This window comes from Phocoena phocoena, chromosome 2, assembly GCF_963924675.1.
Source record: "Phocoena phocoena chromosome 2, mPhoPho1.1, whole genome shotgun sequence".
Lineage (NCBI taxonomy): Eukaryota > Metazoa > Chordata > Mammalia > Artiodactyla > Phocoenidae > Phocoena > Phocoena phocoena.
The window spans coordinates 84,327,735-84,352,359 of record NC_089220.1 but is presented as its reverse complement, the minus strand read 5'-3'; the positions used below and the strand labels follow the sequence as shown (position 1 = coordinate 84,352,359).

The 24,625-nt window shown below is 39.6% G+C and overlaps 1 protein-coding gene across 1 annotated transcript in view; it reads left to right on the top strand.

Moving 5' to 3' along the window:
- The window catches only part of INO80 (INO80 complex ATPase subunit), a 133,190-nt gene that overhangs the window by 11,512 nt on the left and 97,053 nt on the right, over positions 1-24,625 (top strand). Inside the window, exons 2-6 of the mRNA XM_065871283.1 lie at positions 18,812-18,997; positions 19,257-19,426; positions 19,518-19,585; positions 21,407-21,583; positions 23,768-23,888. Coding sequence (XP_065727355.1) covers positions 18,855-18,997; positions 19,257-19,426; positions 19,518-19,585; positions 21,407-21,583; positions 23,768-23,888 — 679 coding nt within the window. The 5' untranslated portion in view covers positions 18,812-18,854. The remainder of the gene's footprint in view (positions 1-18,811; positions 18,998-19,256; positions 19,427-19,517; positions 19,586-21,406; positions 21,584-23,767; positions 23,889-24,625) is intronic.

The window sequence follows — 24,625 nt, the reverse complement described above, 5'->3', positions numbered from 1 at the left end:
CTAGCTTGGGCAAGTTAATTAACCTAGCTAAAATGAGAACACGGTTTAAATTACTGTGAGGATTAAACGATCTAGTAGTAGTATTATTTTTTGCGGTACGCGGGCCTCTCACTGCTGTGGCCTCTTCCGTTGCAGAGCACAGGCTCTGGATGTGCAGACTCAGTGGCCATGGCTCGTGGGCCCAGCCGCTCTGCGGCATGTGGGATCTTCCCGGACCGGGGCATGAACCCGTGTCCCCCTGCATCGGCAGGCGGACTCAGCCACTGCGCCACCAGGGGAGACCCCAATCTAGTAGTATTAAAGCACCTAGGACAGAAAACTCACACTAGTGTGCTCTTATTCAGTGTTAAGTCCCTTGTCCTCTCCTCTCATCATGCCATAACGAGACTTTTTACTTTCAGCTGAGACTGGCTTTGAAAGCTTTTTTTATGGTTAAGATTATGTGAAACATTTCAGTGAATGCAGAACTGTTTTTTGGCTGAGCCGTTGAGCTTATTTTTTTGTTAAAGTTGTATAATTATGGTGGGCAGGAAATAATAGATCCTAGTTACTCTTACTCTTTCTCAAAACATTCATGAAAAACTTTTTCCCCGATTATTTTTTGTAGAATTGCTAAAAGATATTTTAATAGTTTATAAAATATAAACTATCTTATATAATATTTAATAGCAATAGAAAGAAGTCACTGGTAACCTTTATTTCAGCTAAATGGAATGATACAAGTAAGTTTTTTTGGTTAGAAAAAAATGATTTAAATGAGAATTTTATTAAGTTTCTTGTCAATATTTATACCGTACAGAATTATGTATTTTCTTTTGGAATTTGAATTATTTTTCCCCCGTATTTTTCATATTTTCTTAGTTTAACCCATTTTAATTACTTTTGATTTTAAAATTTTATTTATTTATTTATTTTTGGCTGCGTTGGGTCTTCGTTGCTCTGTGCAGCTTTCTCTAGTGTGGCGAGCAGGGGCTACTCTTCACTGCAGTGCACGAGCTTCTCATTGCAGTGGCTTCTCGTCACGGAGCATGGGCTCTAGGCACGCGGACTTCAGTAGTTGTGGCACGTGGCCTCAGTAGTTGTGGCACGTGGCCTCAGTAGTTGTGGCACGCAGGCTCTAGAGCACAGGCCTGGTAGTTGTGGTGCATGAGCTTTGTTGCTCTGCGGCATGTGGGATCTTCCCAGACCAGGGATCGAACCCGTGTCCCCTGCATTGGCAGGTGGATTCTTAACTACTGTGCCACCAGGGAAACCCTAATTACTTGTGGTTTTTAAAAAAGGAAACTAAAGCAGTTTTTGTTGTACTTTGTGCATTAATACGAAGATCTACATTGTGAACCAAAGGGAAGTATTGTGGTAGTAAAACTTCCAACTAATTCTGGTATTGCATGTGATTCCTTACTTAGTAAACAACAGATAATAAGGTAATGCAGAAAGACCTAGGGTAAAGAACAATCACAACGGTAATAGATACAACTAAGAAAACTAAGAGAAATGGGGATTATTTAGTATGTCCATTTAAGTATACAATAAATTGTTGCTGCCTGTAAAATACTGGAGAGTTAGGGAAGATTTGCTAATTTTAACAGCAAGGGATGCTGGTTTAAGCACAGCATGTGTTATGGGAGCTTTTAGTGTCTACTTACTTTTAGTACATAGTAGCTTTTAGTATCCTGGTACTGGAGAAATACAAAAACTACTTTTAAGTGCCATGGCTAGAAATTGAATCCTAATCTAAGCTGCAAAAGGGCAAGTGTAATCAGGATCTGCTGGAGTAATTCTGGGTGGCCTTGGAACCCATCAGACTTCATGAGAATCCTGGTAAGGTTACAACGTTTGTGTTAAAGGGAATTTGCACCTTTATTTGGCATGGATATGGCAGAGAGGGCCACTACCCCTGATTACATATAATTTGCTGTAATACTCTCTCTACAGACTGATTTTTTTAATACCCTTGCAAACTGATAAAACAAGCAAAGAATGATTAACAATTTTTTTAATGTAGAAGTTTTTAATTTTGATGAAGTCAGTTTATCAATATTTTCTTTTATGGTTAGAGCTTCCTGCATCCTAATTTTTACCTACATCAAGGTCACAAAGATATGTTCTTACGTTTTCTTTTAGAAGCTTTATCATTTTAACTTTTTATTTAAGTCTGATTCATCTCTCACTTCACTTTTGTGTATGGTATGAGGTGTAGGGGTTTGAGGTTCAATCTCTCCCCCTCCCCCTCCTGCATATAGATGTCCAGTGTTCCAGCACCATTTGTCAGAAAAACTTTCCTTTCTCTGTTGAATTGTTTTAGTGCCTTTGTCAAGAACAGTGTCACTGTGTAAGTGTGGGTCTCTTTCTGGACTCTATTCTGTACCATTGATTTGTCTATCCTTACACTAACGCGGTACCATCTTGATTACTGAAACTTTTAGTTAGTCTTGAAATCAGTGTAAACTCCAACTTTGGTCATCTTTTCCAAACTAGTTTGGACTATTCTAGATCCTTTGTATTTCCATAAAAATTTTATTTTATTTTATTTTATTTTATTTTTGGCTGCGTTGGGTCTTCGTTGCTGTGCACAGGCTTTCTCTAGTTGCGGTGAGTGGGGGCTACTCTTCGTTGTGGTGCGCGGGCTTCTCATTGCGGTGGTTTCTCTTGTTGCGGAGCATGGGCTTGGGCTCAGTAGTTGTGGCTTGCGGGCTCTAGAGCGCAGGCTCAGTAGTTGTGGTGCACAGGCTTAGTTGCTCCGCGGCATGTTGGATCTTCCCGGACCAGGGCTCGAACCCATGTCCCCTGCGTTGGCAGGTGGATTCTTAACCACTGCGCCACCAGGGAAGCCCTATTTTATTTTACGTTTAAAAAATATTTATTTATTTATTTGGTTCCACTGGGTCTTAGTTGCAGCAGTCAGGCTCCTTAGTTGTGGCTCACGGGCTCCTTAGTTGTGGCATGAGACCTCTTAGTTGTGGCATGCATGTGGGATCTAGTTCCTGGTGACCAGGGATTGAACCCGGGCCCCCTGCATTGGGAGCATGGAGTCCCAACCACTGTGCCACCAGGGAAGTCCCCATATAAATTTTAGACAGAGCTTGTTCGTTTCTTCAAAAACCCTTCTGGGAGTTGATTGAAAACTCTATACGTGAATTAGGGGAGAATGTACATGAAGGATGTAATAGTAATACATATATCTGGCAAAAGAATTATGTCTATGATACATCAAGGACTTCTATAACTCAGTAATAAGAAGACTAAAATTTTCTCAAATGTGGTCAAAAAACTTTAACAGACATTTCACAAGGGAATTTATACAAATGGCCATTAAGCGTGTGAAATGGTGCTAAACTTCATCAGTCATCAAGGATGTACAAATGAAAGCCACAGTGAGATATTATAATACCAAGTGTTGACAAAGATGGGAAGCAACTAGAATTCTTGCTCGTTGGTGGGAGTGTAAAATAGGAGAACCACTTTGGAAAATTGCTTGGTTTCTTATAAGGGTAAACATATACCTACCTATGACCTAGCAGTTCCATTGCTAGGAATTTACCCAAAGAGAAACGAAAACCCAAATATCCATCAACAGGAGAATAGATAAACAAATTGTGGTTATATTCATTCTTGTAATGGAATCTGATTCAGCAACAAAGAGGAGTGAACTATAAGTAGAAACATGGATGAATCTCAAAAGCATACTAAAAGAAAAAGAATCCAGACACAAAAGTATACATGCAGTATGATTCCCTTTATATAATAAATTTCTAGTCTTATAGCGGTTACAGGTGAGGGTTCAGGAGTCAGATTGTCTAGATTCAAATCCACATTCCGTATTAAGTGGTATGACCTTGAGCAAGTTACTTAACATGTGTAAACCTTTGGTTCCTTATCTGTAAGTGGGATAATAATAGTAACAGTCCTTTTAAACAGAAAATTGTTGGGTGGGTTCTATGTGTTGGAGGTATTATGCTACTGTTAGAATTTTGTAAGAACCCTCTATATGAGATTTAAATTTGTAAAGTGTTGCAAATATTTTTCACAATTTATCATTTACTTTTTTTTTTTTTTTTTTTTTTTTGCGGTACGTGGACCTCTCACTGTTGTGGCCTCTTCCGTTGCGGAGCACAGGCTCCAGACGCGCACTGGGGCATGTGGGATCTTCCCAGACCGGGGCACGAACCAGTGTCCCTTGCGTCGGCAGGCGGACTCTCAACCACTGCGCCACCACGGAAGCCCTATCATTTACTTCTTAATTTTTAAAAATTTTTGGCTGTGTTGGGTCTTCGTTTCTGTGCAAGGGCTTTCTCTAGTTGCGGTGAGCGGGGGCCGCTCTTCATCACGGTGCGTGGGCCTCTCACTATCGCGGCATCTCTTGTTGCGGAGCACAGTCTCCAGACGCGCACCGGGGCATGTGGGATCTTCCCAGACCGGGGCACGAACCCGTGTCCCCTGCGTCGGCAGGCGGACTCTCAACCACTGCGCCACCAGGGAAGCCCTATCATTTACTTTTTAATTTTTTTTATTCTTTTTAATTTTTGGCTGTGTTGGGTCTTCGTTTCTGTGCAAGGGCTTTCTCTAGTTGCGGTGAGCGGGGGCCGCTCTTCATCACGGTGCGTGGGCCTCTCACTATCGCGGCATCTCTTGTTGCGGAGCACAGTCTCCAGACGCGCACCGGGGCATGTGGGATCTTCCCAGACCGGGGCACGAACCCGTGTCCCCTGCGTCGGCAGGCGGACTCTCAACCACTGCGCCACCAGGGAAGCCCTATCATTTACTTTTTAATTTTTTTTATTCTTTTTAATTTTTGGCTGTGTTGGGTCTTCGTTTCTGTGCAAGGGCTTTCTCTAGTTGCGGTGAGCGGGGGCCGCTCTTCATCACGGTGCGTGGGCCTCTCACTATCGCGGCATCTCTTGTTGCAGAGCACAGGCTCCAGACGCGCAGGCTCAGTAGTTGTGGCTCACGGGCCTAGTTGCTGCGCGGCATGTGGGATCTTCCCAGACCAGAACTCGAACCCGTGACCCCTGCCTTGGCAGGCGGATTCTCGACCACTGCACCACCAGGGAAGCCCCATCATTTACTTTTTAACTGTATTTTTTTTTTCTGTGCAGAAATGACACAGTTTAACATGTTTATTGAGATATAATTCCCAGTTGATAAAATTCACCATTTAAAATGTATATGGTTTTAGTATATTTTTTGGTTTTAATATGTTCACAGAGTTGCAACAATTAATTTCAGTGTCAGTTTAGAACATTTTCATCAGCCCCCAAAGAAACTCCTGCTTATTAGCAGTCACACCCCGTTCCCCACTTACCCCTGTCCCAACCCTCTGTCCCACACAACCACTGATCATTTTTTTGTTTCTATAGAGCTGCCTTTCTGGATAGCTCATAAATGTAACCATACAGTATGAGGCCTTTGTTTACTGGCTTGTTTATTTAGCGTAATATTTTCAAGGTTCATCTATGTTATAGCATCTGTTAGTATTCCATCTCTTTCTATTGACAAATAATATTCCACTGTATGGATATACCACATGTTACTTAATCCATTCATCAGTTCGTGGACATTTGTGTTGTTTCTACCTTTTGGCTATTGTGAATATTACTATGAAGATTCATGTCTAAGTTTTTTTGTGGACCTATGTTTTCATTTCTCTTGGGTATACCTAGAAGTGGATTTGCTCGGTCAAAGGTTAACATATGTTTAACCTTTTGAGAAACTGTCAGACTTTTCCCACATGGCCGCACCATTTTACATTCCCACTAGCAATGTATGAGTGTTCCAATTTCTCTACATCCTTGTCAACCCTTGTTACTATCTATCTTTTCTATTATAATCATTCTAGTGGGTTTTATTGTGTTTTTTTAATATAAATTTATTTATTTAATTATGGCTGTGTTGGGTCTTCGTTGCTGTGCGCGGGCTTTCTGTATTTGCGGTGAGCAGGGGCTAGTCTTCGTTGTGGTGCGCAGGCTTCTCATTGTCGTGGCTTCTCTTGTTGCAGAGCATGGGCTCTAGGCACGCAGGCTTCAGTAATTGTGGCACATGGGCTCAGTAGTTGTGGCTTGCAGGCTCTAGAGCGCAGGCTCAGCAGTTGTGGCACACGAGCTTAATTGCTCCGTGGCATGTGGGATCTTCCTGGACCAGGGCTTGAACCCGTGTCCCCTGCATTGGCACGTGGATTCTTAACCGTTGCGCCACCAGGGAAGCCCTTTATTGTGGTTTTGATTTGTATTTCCCTGATGGCTAATGATGTTAAATCATCTTTTTATGTGCTTATTAGCCATTGAAATAGCCCCTTGGGAGAAATATCTATTCACATCCTTTGCCCATTCTTAATTAATTAATTTCTTAAAAAAATTTTTTTGGCTGTGCCATACAGCACATGGGATCTTAGTTTCCTGACCAGGGATTGAACCCGCGTCCCCTGCGGTAGAAGTGCAGAGTCTTAACCACTGGACCACTAGGGAAGTCCCCTTTGCCCATTTTTAAATTGGGTTACTTGTCTTTTTGTTACTGTGTTTTAAGAGCTTTTAAAAATATATTCTGGGAGACGCAAGAGGGAAGAGATATGGGAACATATGTATATGTATAACTGATTCACTTTGTTATAAAGCAGAAACTAACACACCATTGTAAAGCAATTATACCCCAATAAAGATGTTAAAATATATATATATATATTCTGGGTATCAGTCCCTTATCAGATATGTGATTTGCAAATATTTCCTCCTATTTGTGAGTTTTCAATTTCTTGATAGTATCATTCACAGCACTAAAGATATTAAGTCCAGTTTATCTGTTTTGCCGTTTGTTGATTTTGCTATTGGTATGTATCTAAGAAGCCGTTACCTCATCCAGGGTCATGAAGATTTGCCCTTATGTTTTCTTCTAAGAGTTTTATAGTTTTTGCTCTTAAATTTAGATCTGTGTTCTCTTTTGAGTTAATTTTTGTGTGTAGTGTAAGGAAGAGTTCCAACTTCATTCTTTTGCACGTTACTGTACAGTTGTCATGGCACCATTTGTTGAAAGGGCTGTTCTTTCCCCATTGGATTATCTTGACACCCTTGTGGGACATCAGTTGACTATAAATGTAAGGGTTTATTTCTGGACTCTCAATTGTTCCACTGATTTATATTTCTAGCCTTACATCAGCACCACACATCTTAATACCTACTACAGCTGTGTAGTAAATTTTTTGTTTTTTAAGTGAGTTCTGTCTCCACCTGTGTTTTTCTCTCTTTTTATAAAAAAATTTATTTATTTTTGGCTACGTTTGGTCTTCGTTGTTGCGCGCGGGCTTTCTCTAGTTGCGGTGAGTGGGGGCTGGCTAGTCTTCATTGCGGTGTATGGGCTTCTTATTGCGGCGGTTTCTCTTGTTGCGGAGCTCGGGCTCTAGGCGCTTGGGCTTCAGTAGTTGTGGCATGCGGGCTCTAGAGTGCAGGCTCAGTAGTTGTGGTGCATGGGCTTAGCTGCTCCACGGCATGTGGGATCTTACTGGACCAGGTCTCGAACCTGTGTCCCCTGCATTGGCAGACAGATTCTTAACCACTGTGCCACCAGGGAAGCCCCGTGTAGTAAGTTTTGAAATCAGAAGTATGAATCCTCCAACTTTGTCATTTTCAAGATTGTTTTGGCTGTCCTAGGTCCCTTGCATTTACATATGAATGTTATTTTATTTTTATTTATTCTTTTGGCAATGCCATGGCTTGCAGGATCTTAGCTCCCTGACCAGGGATAGAAACCAGGTCACAGCAGTGAAAGTGCTGAGTCTTAACCATTGGATCACCAGGCAATTCCCTGAATTTTATAAAAATTTATTTATTTATTTTTGGCTGCATTGGGTCCTTGTTGCTGCGTGTGGGCCTCCTTTAGTTGCAGCGAGCGGGGGCCACTCCTCGCTTTGGTGCGCGGGCTTCTCATTGTGGTGGCTTCTCCTGTTGCGGAGCACGGGCTCCAGTCGCGCAGGCTTCAGTAGTTGTGGTTCTTAGGCTCAGTAGTTGTGCCTTGTGGGCTCCAGAGCGCAAGCTCAGCAGTCGTGGCGCACAGGCTTAGCTACTCCACAGCATGTGGGGTCTTCCCAGACCAGGGCTCGAACCTGTGTCCCCTGCACTGGCAGGCGGATTCCCAACCACTGCCAACCACTCCCTGAATTTTAGAATCAGCTTGTCTATTTCTGCAAAAAAGGCAGCTTGGATTTTGTTTCGTTTTGTTTTGTTTTTTGCGGTACGCAGGCCTCTCACTGTTGTGGCCTCTCCCGTTGCGGAGCACAGGCTCCGGGCGCGCAGGCTCAGCAGCCATGGCTCACGGGCCCAGCCGCTCCGCGGCATGGGGATCTTCCCGGACCCGGGCACGAAGCTGTGTCCCCTGCATCAGCAGGCGGACTCTCAACCACTGTGCCACCAGGGAAGCCCACAGCTTGGATTTTGATATTTTGGTAAGAATTACATTTGATCTGTATATTTTTGACATGTTAAAAATGTTAAATCATTTGATCCATGACCCATGGGATGTCTTCATTTATTTAGTTCTTTAATTTCTTTCAACAATGTCTTGTAGTTCTTTGGGTAAGTATTTTGTTCTTTTTGATGATATTGTAAATGGAATTATTTTCTTAATTTCATTTTCAGATTGTTCATTACTAGTATATAGAAATATAATTGATTTTTGTATATTGATATTATATCCTACAAGATTACTAAGCTTATTTATTAGTTCTAATCATTTTTTTTAGTGCATTCCTTAGGATTATCTATCTGTGTACAAGATCATGTCATCTATAAATAGAGATAATTTTACTTCTTTCTTTCCAAGCTGGGTGCCTGCACTCCCTCCCTCCCTCCCTTCCTTCCTTTTCTTAATTGCCCTGGCTAGAATTTTCAGTCAGTTTTGAATAGAGGTTGTGAAAGCAGACAACCATGTCTTGTTTCTGATCTTAAGGAGGATAGCATTCTGTCTTTCACTATTAGGTCTGATGTTAGCCATGAGTTTTTCATAAATGTCCTTTATCAGGTTGAGGGAGTTCTCTTCTTTTTTTTTTTTTTATTTTTATTTTTTGGCCGCACCTTGTGGCATGTGGGATCTTAGTTCCCCAACCAGGGATCAGACCTGTGCCCCCTGCAGTGGAAGGGCGGAGTCTTAACCACTAGACCACCAGGGAAGTCCTGAGGGAGTTCCCTTCTGTTCCTAGTTTGTTGAGTGTTTTTATTTTGGAATGGTGTTGGATTTTGTCAAATTATTTTTCTGTTTCTGTTGAGATGATCAAGTGGGTTTTATGCTTTAATGCAGTATAGCACATTGACTGATTTGCAGATATTACACCAACCTTGCATTCCTAGGATAAATTCTACCTTAGTAATGGTGTATTATTCCTTTTATATGCTGCTGCTTTCAGCATATAATACAGTTGACCCTTGAACAATGTGGGTTTGAATTGCATGGGTCTACTTATATGTGGATTGTTTTTCAATAACTGCTTACTGCACCATCTATGGTTGGTTGAATCCATGAATGCAGAACTGTGGATATGGAACCTTAGTTATGGAACTGCACATATGGAGGGCTGACTGTAAAGTTATATGTGGATTTTCAACTGCAAGGAGGGTCAGTGCCCCAAACCCCCATGTTGTTCCAGGGTCACCTGTATTTTGTTGAGAATTTTTGTGTCTATTAAAAGGGATATTAGTCTGTATAGTCATACCTCGGTATCCATGGGTAATTGGTTCCAGGACCCCCTGCAGATACCAAAGTTTGTGTAAGCTCAAGTCCTTTATATAAAATGGTAGAGTCAGCTCTTCGTGTCTGTGGGCTCTGCATCTGTGGATATGGAGGGCTGACTATAGTATTCTTTTGATGTCTTTGCCTGGTTTTGAAATCAAGGTAATGCTGGTGTCATAGAATTTTTTTTTCTGTTATTTGCAAGAGTTTGTGAAGGATTGGTATTAATTCTACTTTAAATGTTCAGTAAAATTCACTGGTAGAGCCATTAGGCATGGGCTTTTCTTTGTGGGGAGTTGGAAGCATTAAATTTTAGATGATTGTATGCATCACACTTCTCATTTTCTGTTCATTTGATCATACAGAAGGATCCATATCCTAACCTGCTGTTTCCTCATTCAGAGTTGTAGGTGTTTGTAAATAATGCAGATTCCTCACTTAACATTAAACGTAGTCTGACACTCATGAGTAATACTTTTTTTTTTACCAGTACGTTGGCCTCTCACTGTTGTGGCCTCTCCCGTTGCGGAGCACAGGCTCCGGACGCGCAGGCCCAGCGGCCATGGCTCACGGGCCCAGCCGCTCTGCAGCATGTGGGATCTTCCCGGACCGGGACACGAACCCGTGTCCCCTGCACCGGCAGGTGGACTCTCAACCACTGCGCCACCAGGGAAGCCCCATGAGTAATACTTTTTTCCTGAACTCCCATGGCACTTTATCTGTATGTCTCTTAAGTGACTTCCCATGTGTGCTTTTTATTGTGGTTATTTATGTTTGAGCCTTAAATTCCCTATTAGACTAAATTCTCTGAAGGAAATATGTTTTTCTATACTACACTTAGAGTTGAGCAATTGAATAGCTGAATGAGTGAAATGTTGCTTTAATATTCATGTGAAAATAGCATCTCCATTCTTTTTTTGGTCTTATTTCTGTCTTTTAAAATATTATGGAGTTTATTTATTTGGCCTGATCCTGCTATTTGTGCCATAGCTCTGCAAATTATCAGTGTAGCCTGTAGCTCTGATTCAGTAAATCACATTCAGTCGTAATAGGTTTGGGTTACAGATTGCCTGAGTTATGGGGGAGTGCAGGTGGGAATGCCAGTTACTTTGTTACCTTAATACTTGGCCTTTAATGTGAGCTACAGCCTATAACCTGCTACAGACTGTCTTTAGTCCTCTAAATGCTTTAAAGCTATAGTTTTTCCCATAAGAGCTGTACCTTTACTCAGCCTTTTCTGTGCTAGTATTGATAAATTTAGGAGTTACTTCTTTTTTAAAAAAATTTATTTATTTTTATTTAGTTTATTTTATGTTTGGCTGCACTGGGTCTTCGTTGCTGTGCGCCGGCTTTCTCTAGTTGCGGAGAGCAGGGGCTACTCTTCCTTGCGGTGCGCGGGCTTCTTATTGCGGTTGCTTCTCCTGTTGAGGAGCACGTACTCTAGAGTGCAGGCTCAGTAGTTGTGGCACGTGGGCTCAGTAGTTGTGGCTCGCGGGCTCTAGAGCGCAGGCTCAGTAGTTGTGGCGCCCGGGTTTAGTTGCTCCGCGGCATGTGGGATCTTCCTGGACCAGGGCTCGAACCCATGTCCCCTGCATTGGCAGGTGGGTTCTTAACCACTGCACCACCAGGGAAGCCAGGAATTACTTCTTAAAGGCAGTTATGATTGAACTCTCTTTAGATATCTGACTAATTCAGTGATTCTCAATCTGGTCTTCTCTGAGATATTTCAATGAGTATTTTGCTGTAGAATGGTCAAATAAATTGGGAATTTCTCTTGGAGACAGACTAAGAGCACATTAGCATATTGAAGACTAAAGAATCTTAAGCCTGACTTCAATGCATTAATATTTTTAATATTCATGGTCATTTGTTAATATCTTGAGGTCGTACTCAGAGAAGCAAACTTTGGGAAATGCTTCTCTAAATGATTGGTATGAAACCAATTTGGGGTAGCATTTATAAAGAGAAATCAGAAGTGAAAATAGAGTTAAGTATGGAAAGTCTAAATGTGTAGGTCTTAAGACAGATACTTAATGGTCATAATTGTGACTGAGTATTTTATTAGGTGGTCATGATATATCACGTTCTTAACTATTGCTGTTAGGAAAAAAAGATTAAAAAAAATTAAAATCCAAGCTAAAAACAGTTTCTTAGACTAGGCTACCGTTTGAACGGTGCCTCTTAGCTCATCTCTATTCAGCGATAGGGTGGCTTTTCCTCCAAGTAGGTATCTTTGTTAGGCTTTTCATTTGGAGGAAGATGGAAATTCTGTCCTCAGCTAAGAACTGGCAGTTGACGCAGGTGTCCTTCAGGTTCTTGTCTAGAAGTAACACCTTGATCTCTCACCTCCCTATATTTATCTAGGCTTGCCTGAGAGACAAATTTTAAGGAGGATTCCCTGAAAGATACTCAGTTCATGCATTCTCCTATTCTTGTTCAACAAGGATGGATAATGAATGTTTGAACACATTCTGCTTAAGTTACCTGACTTTTGTTATCTTTTGATTTGTCTTATTTAAACTTTTGTCCCCAAATCGTGTCCAGGATATGAGTAGAGACCTATGGTCATTGACTACAGATTGTCTTTATACAGAAAGTGACATTAGAACTAGAGTTTTGTAGCCTTGACATTTAAGACTGTGCTTTGAAAAGCAAATTAATATGGTCATTTGTAAATATCAGAACCAAATAGATTCATGAGATAGGGACTCTTTGCCCAAATAGTTTAGTAAGTTTGTTTAGTAAGGGAGCTAAGGTGTGCATGTATACAGTTAATAGACTGTAAAATCATATAAGTGCCATGCTTTCCATAAATAACCATACAGATGTTCAAAGAAGAGAATAGTCTTAGCTAAGAATAATCTAAAAGTGTTTCCTGGAACAGTGTATTTCACTCATTTTGTCTTTGAAGGATTTCATTTCAGCTTGGTGAGACTTTTCTTTCAGAGATGTTATTCATAGGATAAGGGCAAGACAGCATCCATAAAGGCATAGCAGTAATTAGAGAGTGCAAAGCAGTTCAGTCCAGGACCATATATGGATACAGGTAGGTAAGTTTGAGTATGATTTGAAGGCAGACACTTTACCATGGATATCAAGCTTAGTCAGGGGACCTAAAGGGGGATCATAGTCCAGTTGCAGGATAATCAGGATTAAAGAGCCAGAGTTCAGGGTATGGACCAGGCCAATCAATGGTGAATTGCTCTAACATCATGTATTAATCCTTTGAAATGGCAGTAAGAGCATGTGGTTGGAGGAGTTTTAAAGAGCTCTTCACGTGAATATTGGGGTGGATCTGAGAGGAAGTTAAGAGACATTTTCAGGGTATTCTTAATTTGTGTCGAGTATAGGGAAGTAGTAAAATTGGAAAAGTAGCTTGAAGCCAGATGATAAAGGTCTTTGAATCTCTGGTTGAGGAATTTAGACTTCATTGGATTTTGGAAAGCTATTGCAGGATAACAACATAATCAGAGTGATGTTTTGGAAATACTGATCTGGAAGTAGCTGCAAAGATGGATCAGAGGGAGAAGTACCTGGAGGTGGGAAGCCAGATTAGGCAGCAGTAGTCTGGGTGTGTGAGTACATGTGAATGTACTTAATGCCACTGAATTTTCTACTTACAAATGATTAAAGTGGTAAATTTTATGTATATTTTACAACAGTAAAAATCTAATCAGACACTTTAAAAATATTCCTTGACTCTCCAGATATCATCATAAGACTTCTTCTTGTGGAGATATGTCATGAACTTCATGCACCTCCTCCTTTAGCCTTGTGGAAATAAGAAAGTGCTATTTCATGGTTGCTATTTCAACTATCAATGCTGATATGCTACAGAGGTGATTCTGGGAGAATCAGACTATAGGATTGATGTGGACTTGGTGTCACGGGGGGCACATTGAGCATTGTAAGACCATACAAGTAACTCTGACCTTTCCTGGACAAATTGGTTTTGACTTCATGTTATTATGCAGCCCAGATACTGAGGAGTTATTTTAAAAAGTAGTTCCTTTTGGGCTTCCCTGGTGGCGCAGTGGTTGAGAGTCCGCCTGCCGATGCAGGGGACACGGGTTCGTGCCCCGGTCCGGGAAGATCCCACGTGCCGCGGAGCGGCTGGGCCCGTGAGCCGTGGCCTCTGAGCCTGCGCGTCCGGAGCCTGTGCTCCGCAGCAGGAGAGGCCACAACAGTGAGAGGCCCGCGTACCGCAAAAAAAAAAAAAAAAAGTAGTTCCTTTTGAATCACCCAGTATTTCTTTGTAGTCATACCTTCATACTGCCTTAATTAGGACCATTTTTATTATCAGCTAAATTAAGTAGAGCATAATATCAATTTTTAAAATAAATTTATTTTATTATTATTTTTATTTTTGGCTGCACTGGGTCTTTGTTTTTGGCACGCGGGCTTCCTCTAGTTGCGGCAAGTGGGGGCTACTCTTCGTTGCAGTGCGTGAGTTTCTCATTGCGGTGGCTTCTCCTGTTGCGGAGCACGGGCTCTAGGCGCGCGGCCTTCAGTAGTTGTGGCACGCAGGATCAGTAGTTGCGGCTCGCGGGCTCTAGAGCACAGGGTCAGTAGAGGCACACGGGCTTAGTTGCTCCACGGCATGTGGGATCTTCCCGCACCAGGGCTCAAACCTGTGTTCCCTGAATTGGCAGGTGGATTCTTAACCACTACGCCGCCAGGGAAGCCCGAGCATAATATCAGTTATTTTGTAATAAAATCTTAGGAGGGTGCCAAGCAACAGTTTTTTTTCATTTTTTCATTCAACTATAGCTGATTTACAATATTGTGTTAGTTTCAGGTGTACAGCATAGTGGTTCAGTTTCACTCACACACACACACACACACACACACACACACACAATAAATCCTGGTTGTTTATCTATTTTAATTTAGTGGTGTGCATCTGTTAATCCCATACTCCAAACTTATCCACCTCCCCCCTTTCCCCTTTGGTAACCATAAATTTGTTTTCTATGTCCCTTGCCCCTTTGGTAACCATAAGTTTGTTTTCTATGTCTGTGAGTCTGTTTCTGTTTTGTAAATAAGTTCATTTGTATTATTTTTTAGATTCCATGTGTAAGTGATGGCATATAATATTTGTCTTTCTCTATTTGACTTCACTAGTATGATAATCTCTAGGTCCATCCATGTTGCTGCAAATAGCAATATTTTACTCTTTCTGGCTGAATAATATTCCATTGTTTATGTATACTACATCTTTTTTTTTTTTTTTTTTTTTTTGCGGTACGCAGGCCTCGCACTGCTGTGACCTCTCCCGTTGCGGATCACAGGCTCCAGATGCGCAGGCTCAGCGGCCATGGCTCACGGGCCCAGCCGCTCCACGGCATGTGGGATCTTCCCGGACCGGGGCACGAACCCGCGTCCCCTGCATCGGCAGGTGGACTCTCAACCACTGCGCCACCAGCGAAGCCCCGAATCTTCTTTATCCATTGATCTGTTGCTTCCATGTCTTGGCTATTATAAATAGTGCTACTATGAACATTGGGGTGCATGTATCTTTTCGAATTAGAATTTTTGTCTTTTCTGGATATATGCCAAGTGTGGGATTGCTGGATCATATGGTAACTTTTAGTTTTTTAAGGAACCTCCATCCAACAGTGTAGGAGGGTTCCCTTTTCTCCACACCCTCTCCAGCATTTATTATTTGTAGACTTTTTGATGATGGCCATTCTGATGGGTATGAGGTGATACCTCATTGTAGTTTTGATTTGCATTTCTCTGATAATTATTAGCATTGTTGAGCATCTTTTCATGTTCCTGTTGGCCATCTGTATGCCTCTTTTGGAGAAGTGTCTATTTAGGTCTTCCAAGTAGCAATTTTATATGCTTTAATTTGTATGTATGTGTATCAAGATGAATTATATGTATTCTCTAAGGTAGTTTTGCTTTATTTTTAAAACCAAGTTTCTTTGAAATCTTCTGGAATGGGTACCTGTTAGGTCTCATTTTGAAAAGTAGAATTTATTGAAGTCCTTTATAAAAGACTTTTATTAAAAAACTCTTTTATAAAGACTTTTATAAAAAGTACTTAAAGTTTTTTTTCTTTTAGTTAGTTTTGGCTGTGTTGGGTCTTAAAGGCTGCGTGCGGGCTTTATTTTTAGTTGCGGCAAGCAGGGGCTACTCTTCCTTGCATTGTGTGGGCTTCTCATTGCAGTGGCCTCTCTTGTTGTGGAGCATGAGCTCTAGGTGCGCGGGCTTCAGTAGCTGTGGCTCACGGGCTCTAGAGTGCATGCAGGCTCAGTAGTTGTGGCGCATGGAGCTGCATGTGGGTTCTTCCCGGACCAGGGCTCGAACCCATATCCCCTGCATTGGCAGGCGGATTCTCAACCACTGCACCACCAGGGAAGCCCTAAAGTATTTTTTAACCTCTTTTTTCTTTAACTGTTCCCAAGATCGATATTTTGTATACCATGAAATTCACCTCATTTAAATGTACAATTCAGTGATTTTTAGCAAAATTACAGAATTGTGCAAACATCACCACAATGTGGATTTACATTTCTACCTCCCCTAAAAAAGATCTCTAGTATCCATTGGTAGTCACTCCCCCTTTGTACCCCCAGTGAACCACTGATCTACCTTTTGTCTCTATAGATTTCCTTTTCTGGGTATTTCATATAAATGGAATTCTACAGTATGTGGTCTTTTGTGTCTGACTTCTTTTACTTAACATAAAATTTTGAGGTTCGTTCATGTTATTGCATGTATCAATTGTTTATTCCTTTTTATTGCTGAATAGTATTCCATTGTCCAGACATGCCATATTTTATTTATCCATTCACCATTTGATGGACATTTAGATTATTTCACTTTTTGACTATTATGAATAATACTGCTGTGAACATTCACATAAAAGGCCTTGAGTGGTGGACATGTGTTTTTATTTCTCTTGAATAGATAACTGGGAGAGGAAGTGCTAGGTCATATGGTAACTATATTCAAATTTTCAAGCAACTACCAAACTTGTCTATAGTGGCTATAATATTTTACATTTTCACCAGCAATGTATGAGGGTTTCAGTTCCACATCTTCCCCCAACAATTGTTTTTGTCTTTTTACTGTAGCTGTTCTAGTGGGTATAAAGTGGTATCCCTCTGTAATTTTAATTTGCAATTTTTGATGTTGAGCATCTCCATGTGCCTGTTAAGCCATTTGTATATCTTCTTTGGTAAAATGTCTGTTCACAGTCTTTTGCCCATTTTTTAGTTATCTTCTTACTTGAGTTGTAAGAGTTCTTTATAAATACATATCTAAAGTCATGAGGATTTTTTTTTTTTCTTGTAGAAGTTTTATATTTTGGGGTTTTACACCTGGGTCTCTGATCCATTTTGAGTTAATTTTTGTGCATGGTATGAGGTAATGGTTTAAATTCAACTTTTTTAAAGTGAGAAAAGGACCTATTTCATTGGTCACTGTGCAGATTTTTTTTTAAATTAATTAATTAATTAATTAATTTTTGGCTGTGTTGGGTCTTTGTTTCTGTGCGAGGGCTTTCTCTAGTTGCGGCAATCGGGGGCCGCTCTTCATCGCGTTGTGCAGGCCTCTCACTATCATGGCCTCTCTTGTTGCGGAGCACAGGCTCCAGATGTGCAGGCTCAGTAGTTGTGGCTCACGGGCCTAGTTGCTTCGCGGCATGTGGGATCTTCCCAGACCAGGGATTGAACCTATGTCTCCTGCGTTGGCAGGAGGATTCTTAACCACTGTGCCAGCAGGGAAGCCCCTAAATTCAACTTTTATATGTGTTATATATTCAGTTGTCCAGCACAGTTTGTTGAAGACTGTCCTTTCCCCCATTGAAATTGCCTTGGCACCTTCATTGAAAATTAATTGACCATAAATGTAAGGGTTTATTTCTGGATATTTCAGGTCTATTTCATTGGTCTGTGTGGTTATCCTTATGCCAGTACCACACTGTCCTGGTGACTGTAGCTTTATGATATATTTAAAATCAGAAAGTATAAGTGAGTAAGCCCTGTACCTTTTCAAAATTATTTTGACTATTCTAATTCCTTTGTGTGTCCATATAAATTTAATAATCAGCTTGTCAATTTTTGGGGAAAAAAAAGCCTACTAGGAGTTTAATAGGGATTATGTTGAATCTGTGGCTGAATTGGGAGAGAATTTTTAACATTCTCTTAAGGAGAAAGATTGTATTAGGAAATTTTAAAAATCTGTAATAAAAAGAGAAGATAACTCGAGATAAAGATGTTCTGGTTTCCTTTAAAGATTATATCTTAATTTATTAGATTATGAACTTTTACAAGTAATTTACTATTTATTGAGTACTCACTGTATGTCAGATGGTGGGCTAATTGCTCTGTGTTGTCCCATTATTTAATCTTGGCTCAGCCCCTTAACTCTTTAAAGATAACCAGTTATAAGGTAGAAGATGTTACATAAAAGACAGTTGGGGGGAAGGTTGTTAACACTGATTGATTCTCTAGTGAAGATGTTCTTAGTCTAACATTGTCCTTAACAACATAAGGTAGCAAAGAGAATGCTCAGGTTTCTCACCCTCACTTTTATTCTCTTTGTTCCAGTTTTCTAAATCATCTCTAAATCTTTATACTTTATGACATGTTTATAAGGGATTGTAAAATACTCTGCCAGTATATCTGTTCCCTTGTAAGTGGACTACCTCACACATATGTATGAATGTAAATACAAAGTGAAAAAGGGAGCAGCTGTTTTGAAGGGTGATGCTGAGAACATGTGCTCCTCTATGAGGTGTACAACAGTGAACCTGTGGTACAGATTTAGATAGTTGTGAGTAATTATTAATTGTAAGATGAAAGAGAATTGAATATATATTTTAAGGCACTGCTTCAAAAAAGTATCAAGAATTTTCATTGTGACAGGTGACAGTATTTCTATAGTTTGGTGTTTTTCTCATCCTTTTAACTTCTGCATTTGCATTAGGAGGCAATGCCTAACAAGAACTTCATCATGGTCTTTCTGTAGACTGCTGTATTTTCTTCTTGTGTCTAGAAGGTCTGATTTCTCTTCATATTGATAGCAAGCAGGCAAAATAAAGGGAGAATGAATAGCATTTCATCTTTCACTACTTATCTCCATTCTGCAGCCGTGCAGTCGGAAACCCTTGTGCATGAAGACAGATTTGTTCTATGGCCTCGGAGTTGGGTGCCGGGGACGATGGCGGCTTCACTGAGCTGGCAAAGCCCCTCTATCTTCAGTACCTGGAGAGGGCCCTCCGGTTGGACCATTTCCTGCGACAAACATCAGCCATCTTCAACAGGAATATTTCTAGGTATGGTATCCCATCTTCCCAATATAACGTTTCACCACATTTCTGATTCCCATCATTCCTGTAGATTTTATGGTTAAAGTATCTTTTATGGGTTTTGGGATGTTTGATTTTTTTTTTTTCCTTCTTTCTTTCAAATAAAATACAGTCAGCTTAATCAGAGGATCAGTTTCTTCTGTAAAGTGTTCAGTCTACTAACCATAAATTATAATATTTTGCTGGGTCAGCTGTTATTGTGGATTCACCATTCTTCAATTTATAGTGATGAAAGTGAAGATGGACTGGATGACAATAATCCTTTATTACCCCAATCTGGGGATCCCTTGATACAAGTTAAGGAAGAACCTCCAAATTCATTGCTTGGTGAGACTTCTGGAGCAAGTAGTTCTGGAATGTTAAACACATATTCATTGAATGGAGTTCTACAGTCAGGTTAGTGTGGTGTGAGATCCCTCTTTGGACTATCAGTTCTTTGGGGGCAAGTGTCCTTTCATTTTTTTATTCTTTATGTTTCTTTACACAGAAACAAAATCTGACAAAGGGAATTTATATAACTTCTCTAAGTTGAAGAAAAGCAGAAAGTGGCTAAAGGTAAGAGATAAGGCAGAATGTTTATAATTCAAATATCCTACTAAAATTACAAATAGAAGGAGAGGTTACTGACTAATTATGGCACATTGGCAGAGATTTTCCTAGACATGAGTCTTTTATTCTGGGTGTGGTTTTTTAAGAGATTATAGAGAAAAATCTAGAGGACTCAACGAAGTTCATTTTAGCAAACATTTTTGGGAATGAAGCCCTATACTGAGCAAGGGAGTACAGAAATATATCAGATAAGATCCTTGCTCTCACTGGCTTGTAATCAGGACTATTAATCTGTTTTTTTTTATTAGTCACTGAGTAGTTCCTTCATTCAACAGGTGTTGATTGGCACATACTGCCTTGGGAGATACTATTGTAGATAGATAGGGTTCCTGCCTGAGGAGCTTACATTCTAACGTAGGGAGGCAGTGAGTAAGCCTGTAAATAAGAAATAAATACAGTTTCTTTAAAGAGGTAACATTTCAACTGATTGCTGAATGATCAGAAGGAACTATGTGAAGGTTTAAGATAAGAGCATTTCAATCAGAAGGAACAATGGCAGAAGTCCTGAGAAAGGAAGCAACTTGGTATGTTTGGGGAAGAAAGGAGGTTGGTATAGCTGGAGCACAGTAAATGAGAGGATAGTAGAAACTGAGGTTATTAGCTGATCACGTTGGGCCTTGTACACTATGTTACGGAATTTGTATTTTAACTCTTGTTACAGTGCTAAGCAGTTGGAGTGTTTGTAAGCAAGGCAGTGACAATCTCATTTATACTCTTACAAGATTACTGTCATTAGCTAGACTGAATTAAGGTTAGCATTTCTTTTATTGAAACTAATTATTTCTCTATTTTATACTTTTCTTATGAAGAGCTCAAAGTAATTTAAAGGTAGTCTATTATTTTTATCACTAGCCCCTTTAAAACGCTCATGTGGAAAAGGCCTGATTAGCTTCACATCAATGAGGTTTTAAACTGTTGGGAATGCAGTAACCTTATGCTTGGCCATCACATTTTAAAAAATTGAGATGTAATTCACATGCCATAAAATCTACCCTTTTAAAGTGTATAATAATTTTTAGTACTTTCATAAAGTTAATACAGCCATTACCACTATCTAATTCCAGAACATTTTCAACACTCCAGGAAGAAACTCTGTTCATTAACAGTCACCCTTTCTCTATTTTCCCCAGCCCTTGGGAGCCACTAACCTGTTTGCTGTCTCTGTGGATTTGCCTATCCTGGACATTTCATATAAATGAAAACATAAAATATGGCCTTTTATGTCTGGCTTCTTTTACTTAGCATAATGTTTTCAAGGTTCATTCATGTTGTGGCACATGTCGGTACTACTTCCTTCATTTTAATGGCTGAATAATTCTTTGTTATCTGGATAATACCACATTTTGTTTATCCATTCATCAGTTAATGGATTTTGGGGTTGTTTCCCCTTTATTAGGCATCACAGCTTGCTTTCTATATTATACCTTTATGCCCTATAGTAGCTTTTTAGGTTTTGTTTAGTTTTTTGCCTTGGTATTTGACATTTATTTAAATTATCTTATGTGTAGCGTATGTACTAAGTGAAATTTAGCCTTGTTGCTGTTGATAGCATTTCTCATGTTTTGGCGCTCTTTCATTCGTGACTACTAGGTTTAATTGGTATGTTTTTGTTTTTTAGATGAATTGGTAAAGAATAGTATAAGGGAAACTGGAATGACTATCCTCCAGCTGTTTTTGTCATTGTTTTGGGATCTGGAAAAAACCCTTGGATTATAAAAGGAATTGCTTCATATCAGAGGTTCCATTTCCATTTCCTCCCTTTTTCAGAGCATTCTGCTAAGTGATGAATCCAGTGAGGCAGATTCTCAGAGTGAAGACAATGATGAAGAAGAAGAAGAAGAAGAAGAAGAAGAACTCAATCTCAGCAGAGAAGAACTTCATAATATGTTGCGACTGCACAAATATAAGAAACTTCACCAGAATAAGTATAGTAAAGACAAGGAGGTAAGGGTTTTAGGAGAAATCTCAGATTTTCATGCTGGGGATTTACCCTCTGGTTTATATTAATTGAAAATACATCATTTTAACTTTATATTTAGATGGTGGTTGTGGTTGTTCTGATAATTGAAATATACTTCACATACCAAAAAAATTCAGCCTTTTGATGTACACAGTTCAGTTGGTTTTAGTATATTCATAGAGTTTGTAACTATCATCACTTTCTAATTTCGGAACATTTTCTCACCCCAAAAAGAAATATCATTTCTCTTAGCTCTTGCCCCTCATTCTCTTTCTTTCTTTTTTTTTTTTTTTAATTTTTTACATTTTTAAATTTTTTGCCGTGTGGCTTGCAGGATCTCAGTTCCCCTACCAAGGATTGAACCTGGGCCACAGCAGTGAACGTCTGGAATCCTAACCACTAGGCCAGCAGGGAACTCCCCCCCATCATTCTCTTCATTCCCCTCAGCCCCAGACAGTCATCAGTCCACCATTTGTCTCTATAAATGTGCCTATTCTAGACACTTCATACAAATGGAACAACATGTATCCAGCTTCTCTCACTTAGCATAAGGTTTTCAGGGTTCATTCATGTTGTAGCATGTATTAGTACCTCATTCCATTTTTTTTTTTTTTTTTTTTTTCCTCATTCCATTTTATTACCAAATAATATTCCATTGTATGGACATAGTGCGTTTTATTTATCCATGCATCATTTGATGAACTAATTGGATTGCTTCTACTTTTTGGGTTTTATGGATTGTAGCTATGAATAGTGACTTGTTTCACTTTTTGGCTCGTATGAATAATGCTGCCCTGAAGATTTGTGTGCAGATTTTCGGTGTGGACAGGTATTTTTATTTCTCTTGGGTATACACCAAGGAAAAGAATTGCTGGGTCATATGATAACACTATGCTTACCCTTTGGGGGAACTGTCAGGCTGTTTTCCAAAGCAGCTGCACCATTTAAAATTCTTGTGGTTGCTTTTTAATGCAGTTGTTCTTTGGAAGTGTTCCTATCTTGGAAAAACTCCCTTTCTTCACATACTAACATTAGATTGATGATAGGTTTATGTGGCAACTATTTGAAGGGTGTTGCAAATGCCTTCTGATTTTTGTCAGGAGTGTAGCACTTCGTACATAATGAGCAATAGAATATTTGAAGACCTAAAACTTTCCAGCAGTTAGTTAAGGTCCAAAGTCAGTTCAGAAAGCTTTGAATAATATGCTAAAAGTTATAAACGTGTAGAAGTAATAAATAGTAAGATGTATGAAGATGTATGACTTTTGACTTAGACAAGGAGTTCCTTTTTAAAGTACAGTGCTAAGCCAGTTGGTGCTCAAAATATTTGGTCTTCTTAAAATTGAAGTAAAAGCCACATGTGGGAAAGTCCACAGATTTTAAGTTTACAGCTGTGTGAATGCTTTAACAGAGGACCTTGTAATAGTTCTCCATGTCACTCTTCTATCCTAGTTCCAGTCTTGAACAACTCATTTGCCTGTAATTCAGGAAAGAGATTCTGCAGTGGACTACCTAATTTTATTTATCTTCGTATTTACCCGTTAGTAATAGGTCAGACAGAATTTGAGCTTTGGAGGTCAATTTGAATGAAATGTTTGAAAAGATTAAGTACTCTCTGGACAGAAAAAAAATAGATTATTCATATGTTAGAATTCTGGTAACAAAGACACTATGTATAATATTGTCAGACTCTTAGTGGGAAATGAAGAGAGAAGACTTCAAAGATTGAAGAACTGTCATGGCTGGGGACTATTCAAACTAAATATAAGACTAAGAGCTGGGAAAGCAGGCATTAGAAACCTTAGTAAATCTGGGGACCTATCGGTAGTAGAAGTATGGTTTATTTCTTGTTGATGAATTGAAGAGGAGACCTTTCTGCAATGATAATTATGTGTCAGGACAAAGTAAATATTCTGGTGGAGAATCAGAATCATGAAGGGTTTTTTTTTTATTTGTTAAGTTATTTTTAATAACTTTCCATGTGCATAGCCAATGAACCCATTTTGTTCTGAAGTTAAGGAAATAATTCACTTCGATGTATTAAACGTTTACTGTATGTAGGAATTATGGTTTTTCTCTGGATCAGCTTTCTTTAGTAAAGATAATTTGAAGGCTGTGCTGTAGGAAAGACAAGCCCTTCTAAACATCACTATCTTTGCCTACTTCAGTTGCAGCAATACCAATACTACAGTGCAGGACTGCTCTCCACATATGACCCTTTCTATGAGCAGCAACGGCACCTTCTTGGACCCAAAAAAAAGAAATTCAAGGAAGAAAAGAAACTTAAAGGTGAGGATATTGACCTGCCTTCTACCTTTACTCATTCTTAGTTCCAGGTACGTTTGGGCTTTGAACATAATCCATGTAGTAGAAATTTGCTTTATCTGAAAAACCCTAGTCTCCCTTATCCGATTACTAGTTGTAAATAGTATTAAATTTATTTTGTATTTGGTTTATGATCTATTCTAGAATTATGAAGACATGAGAACTATAGATTCTTTGCCAGAGATTTAAGCCAATTAGGTTATTCCTTTTTTTCTTCTACATACTCTCCAAATGTTGGAAATGTTCTGGGACAGAAAGAAGTTAGTTATACACAGGGAAGTATGAAAAGTCACCTGAAGTATTTGGAATAAGTTATCATTGTTGCTGTATGTAGTGATTTAAAATAGACACCTCCTGATGATCTTCTGTAGTGCTTGTTTGCACGTTTGCCAGGAAATGTCTTTTCCTCTCTGAGTTCCAAGCAGCTGGAAGTCAGGAAGGAAATAGGAAAGGAAAGTTTTAGACTATCTGTACTAGGCAGATTTTATTCCCCTAAAGATATGAACTCTGTACAGAAACACTCTTTTCAGCCTTCTTCCCTTATTTCTTCCACATCCTCCTTGTTTATCTCAGTATTTTCTCATCCTTCCACCCTCCCTCTCAAACTAGATTTTTGTTTCATGTGCAGTTTTCTTTTCACAGGTCTTAGTGTCATATCAGTTAATGCATTTTTTTTCTTTCTCTGTTATTTTTCTTTAGTC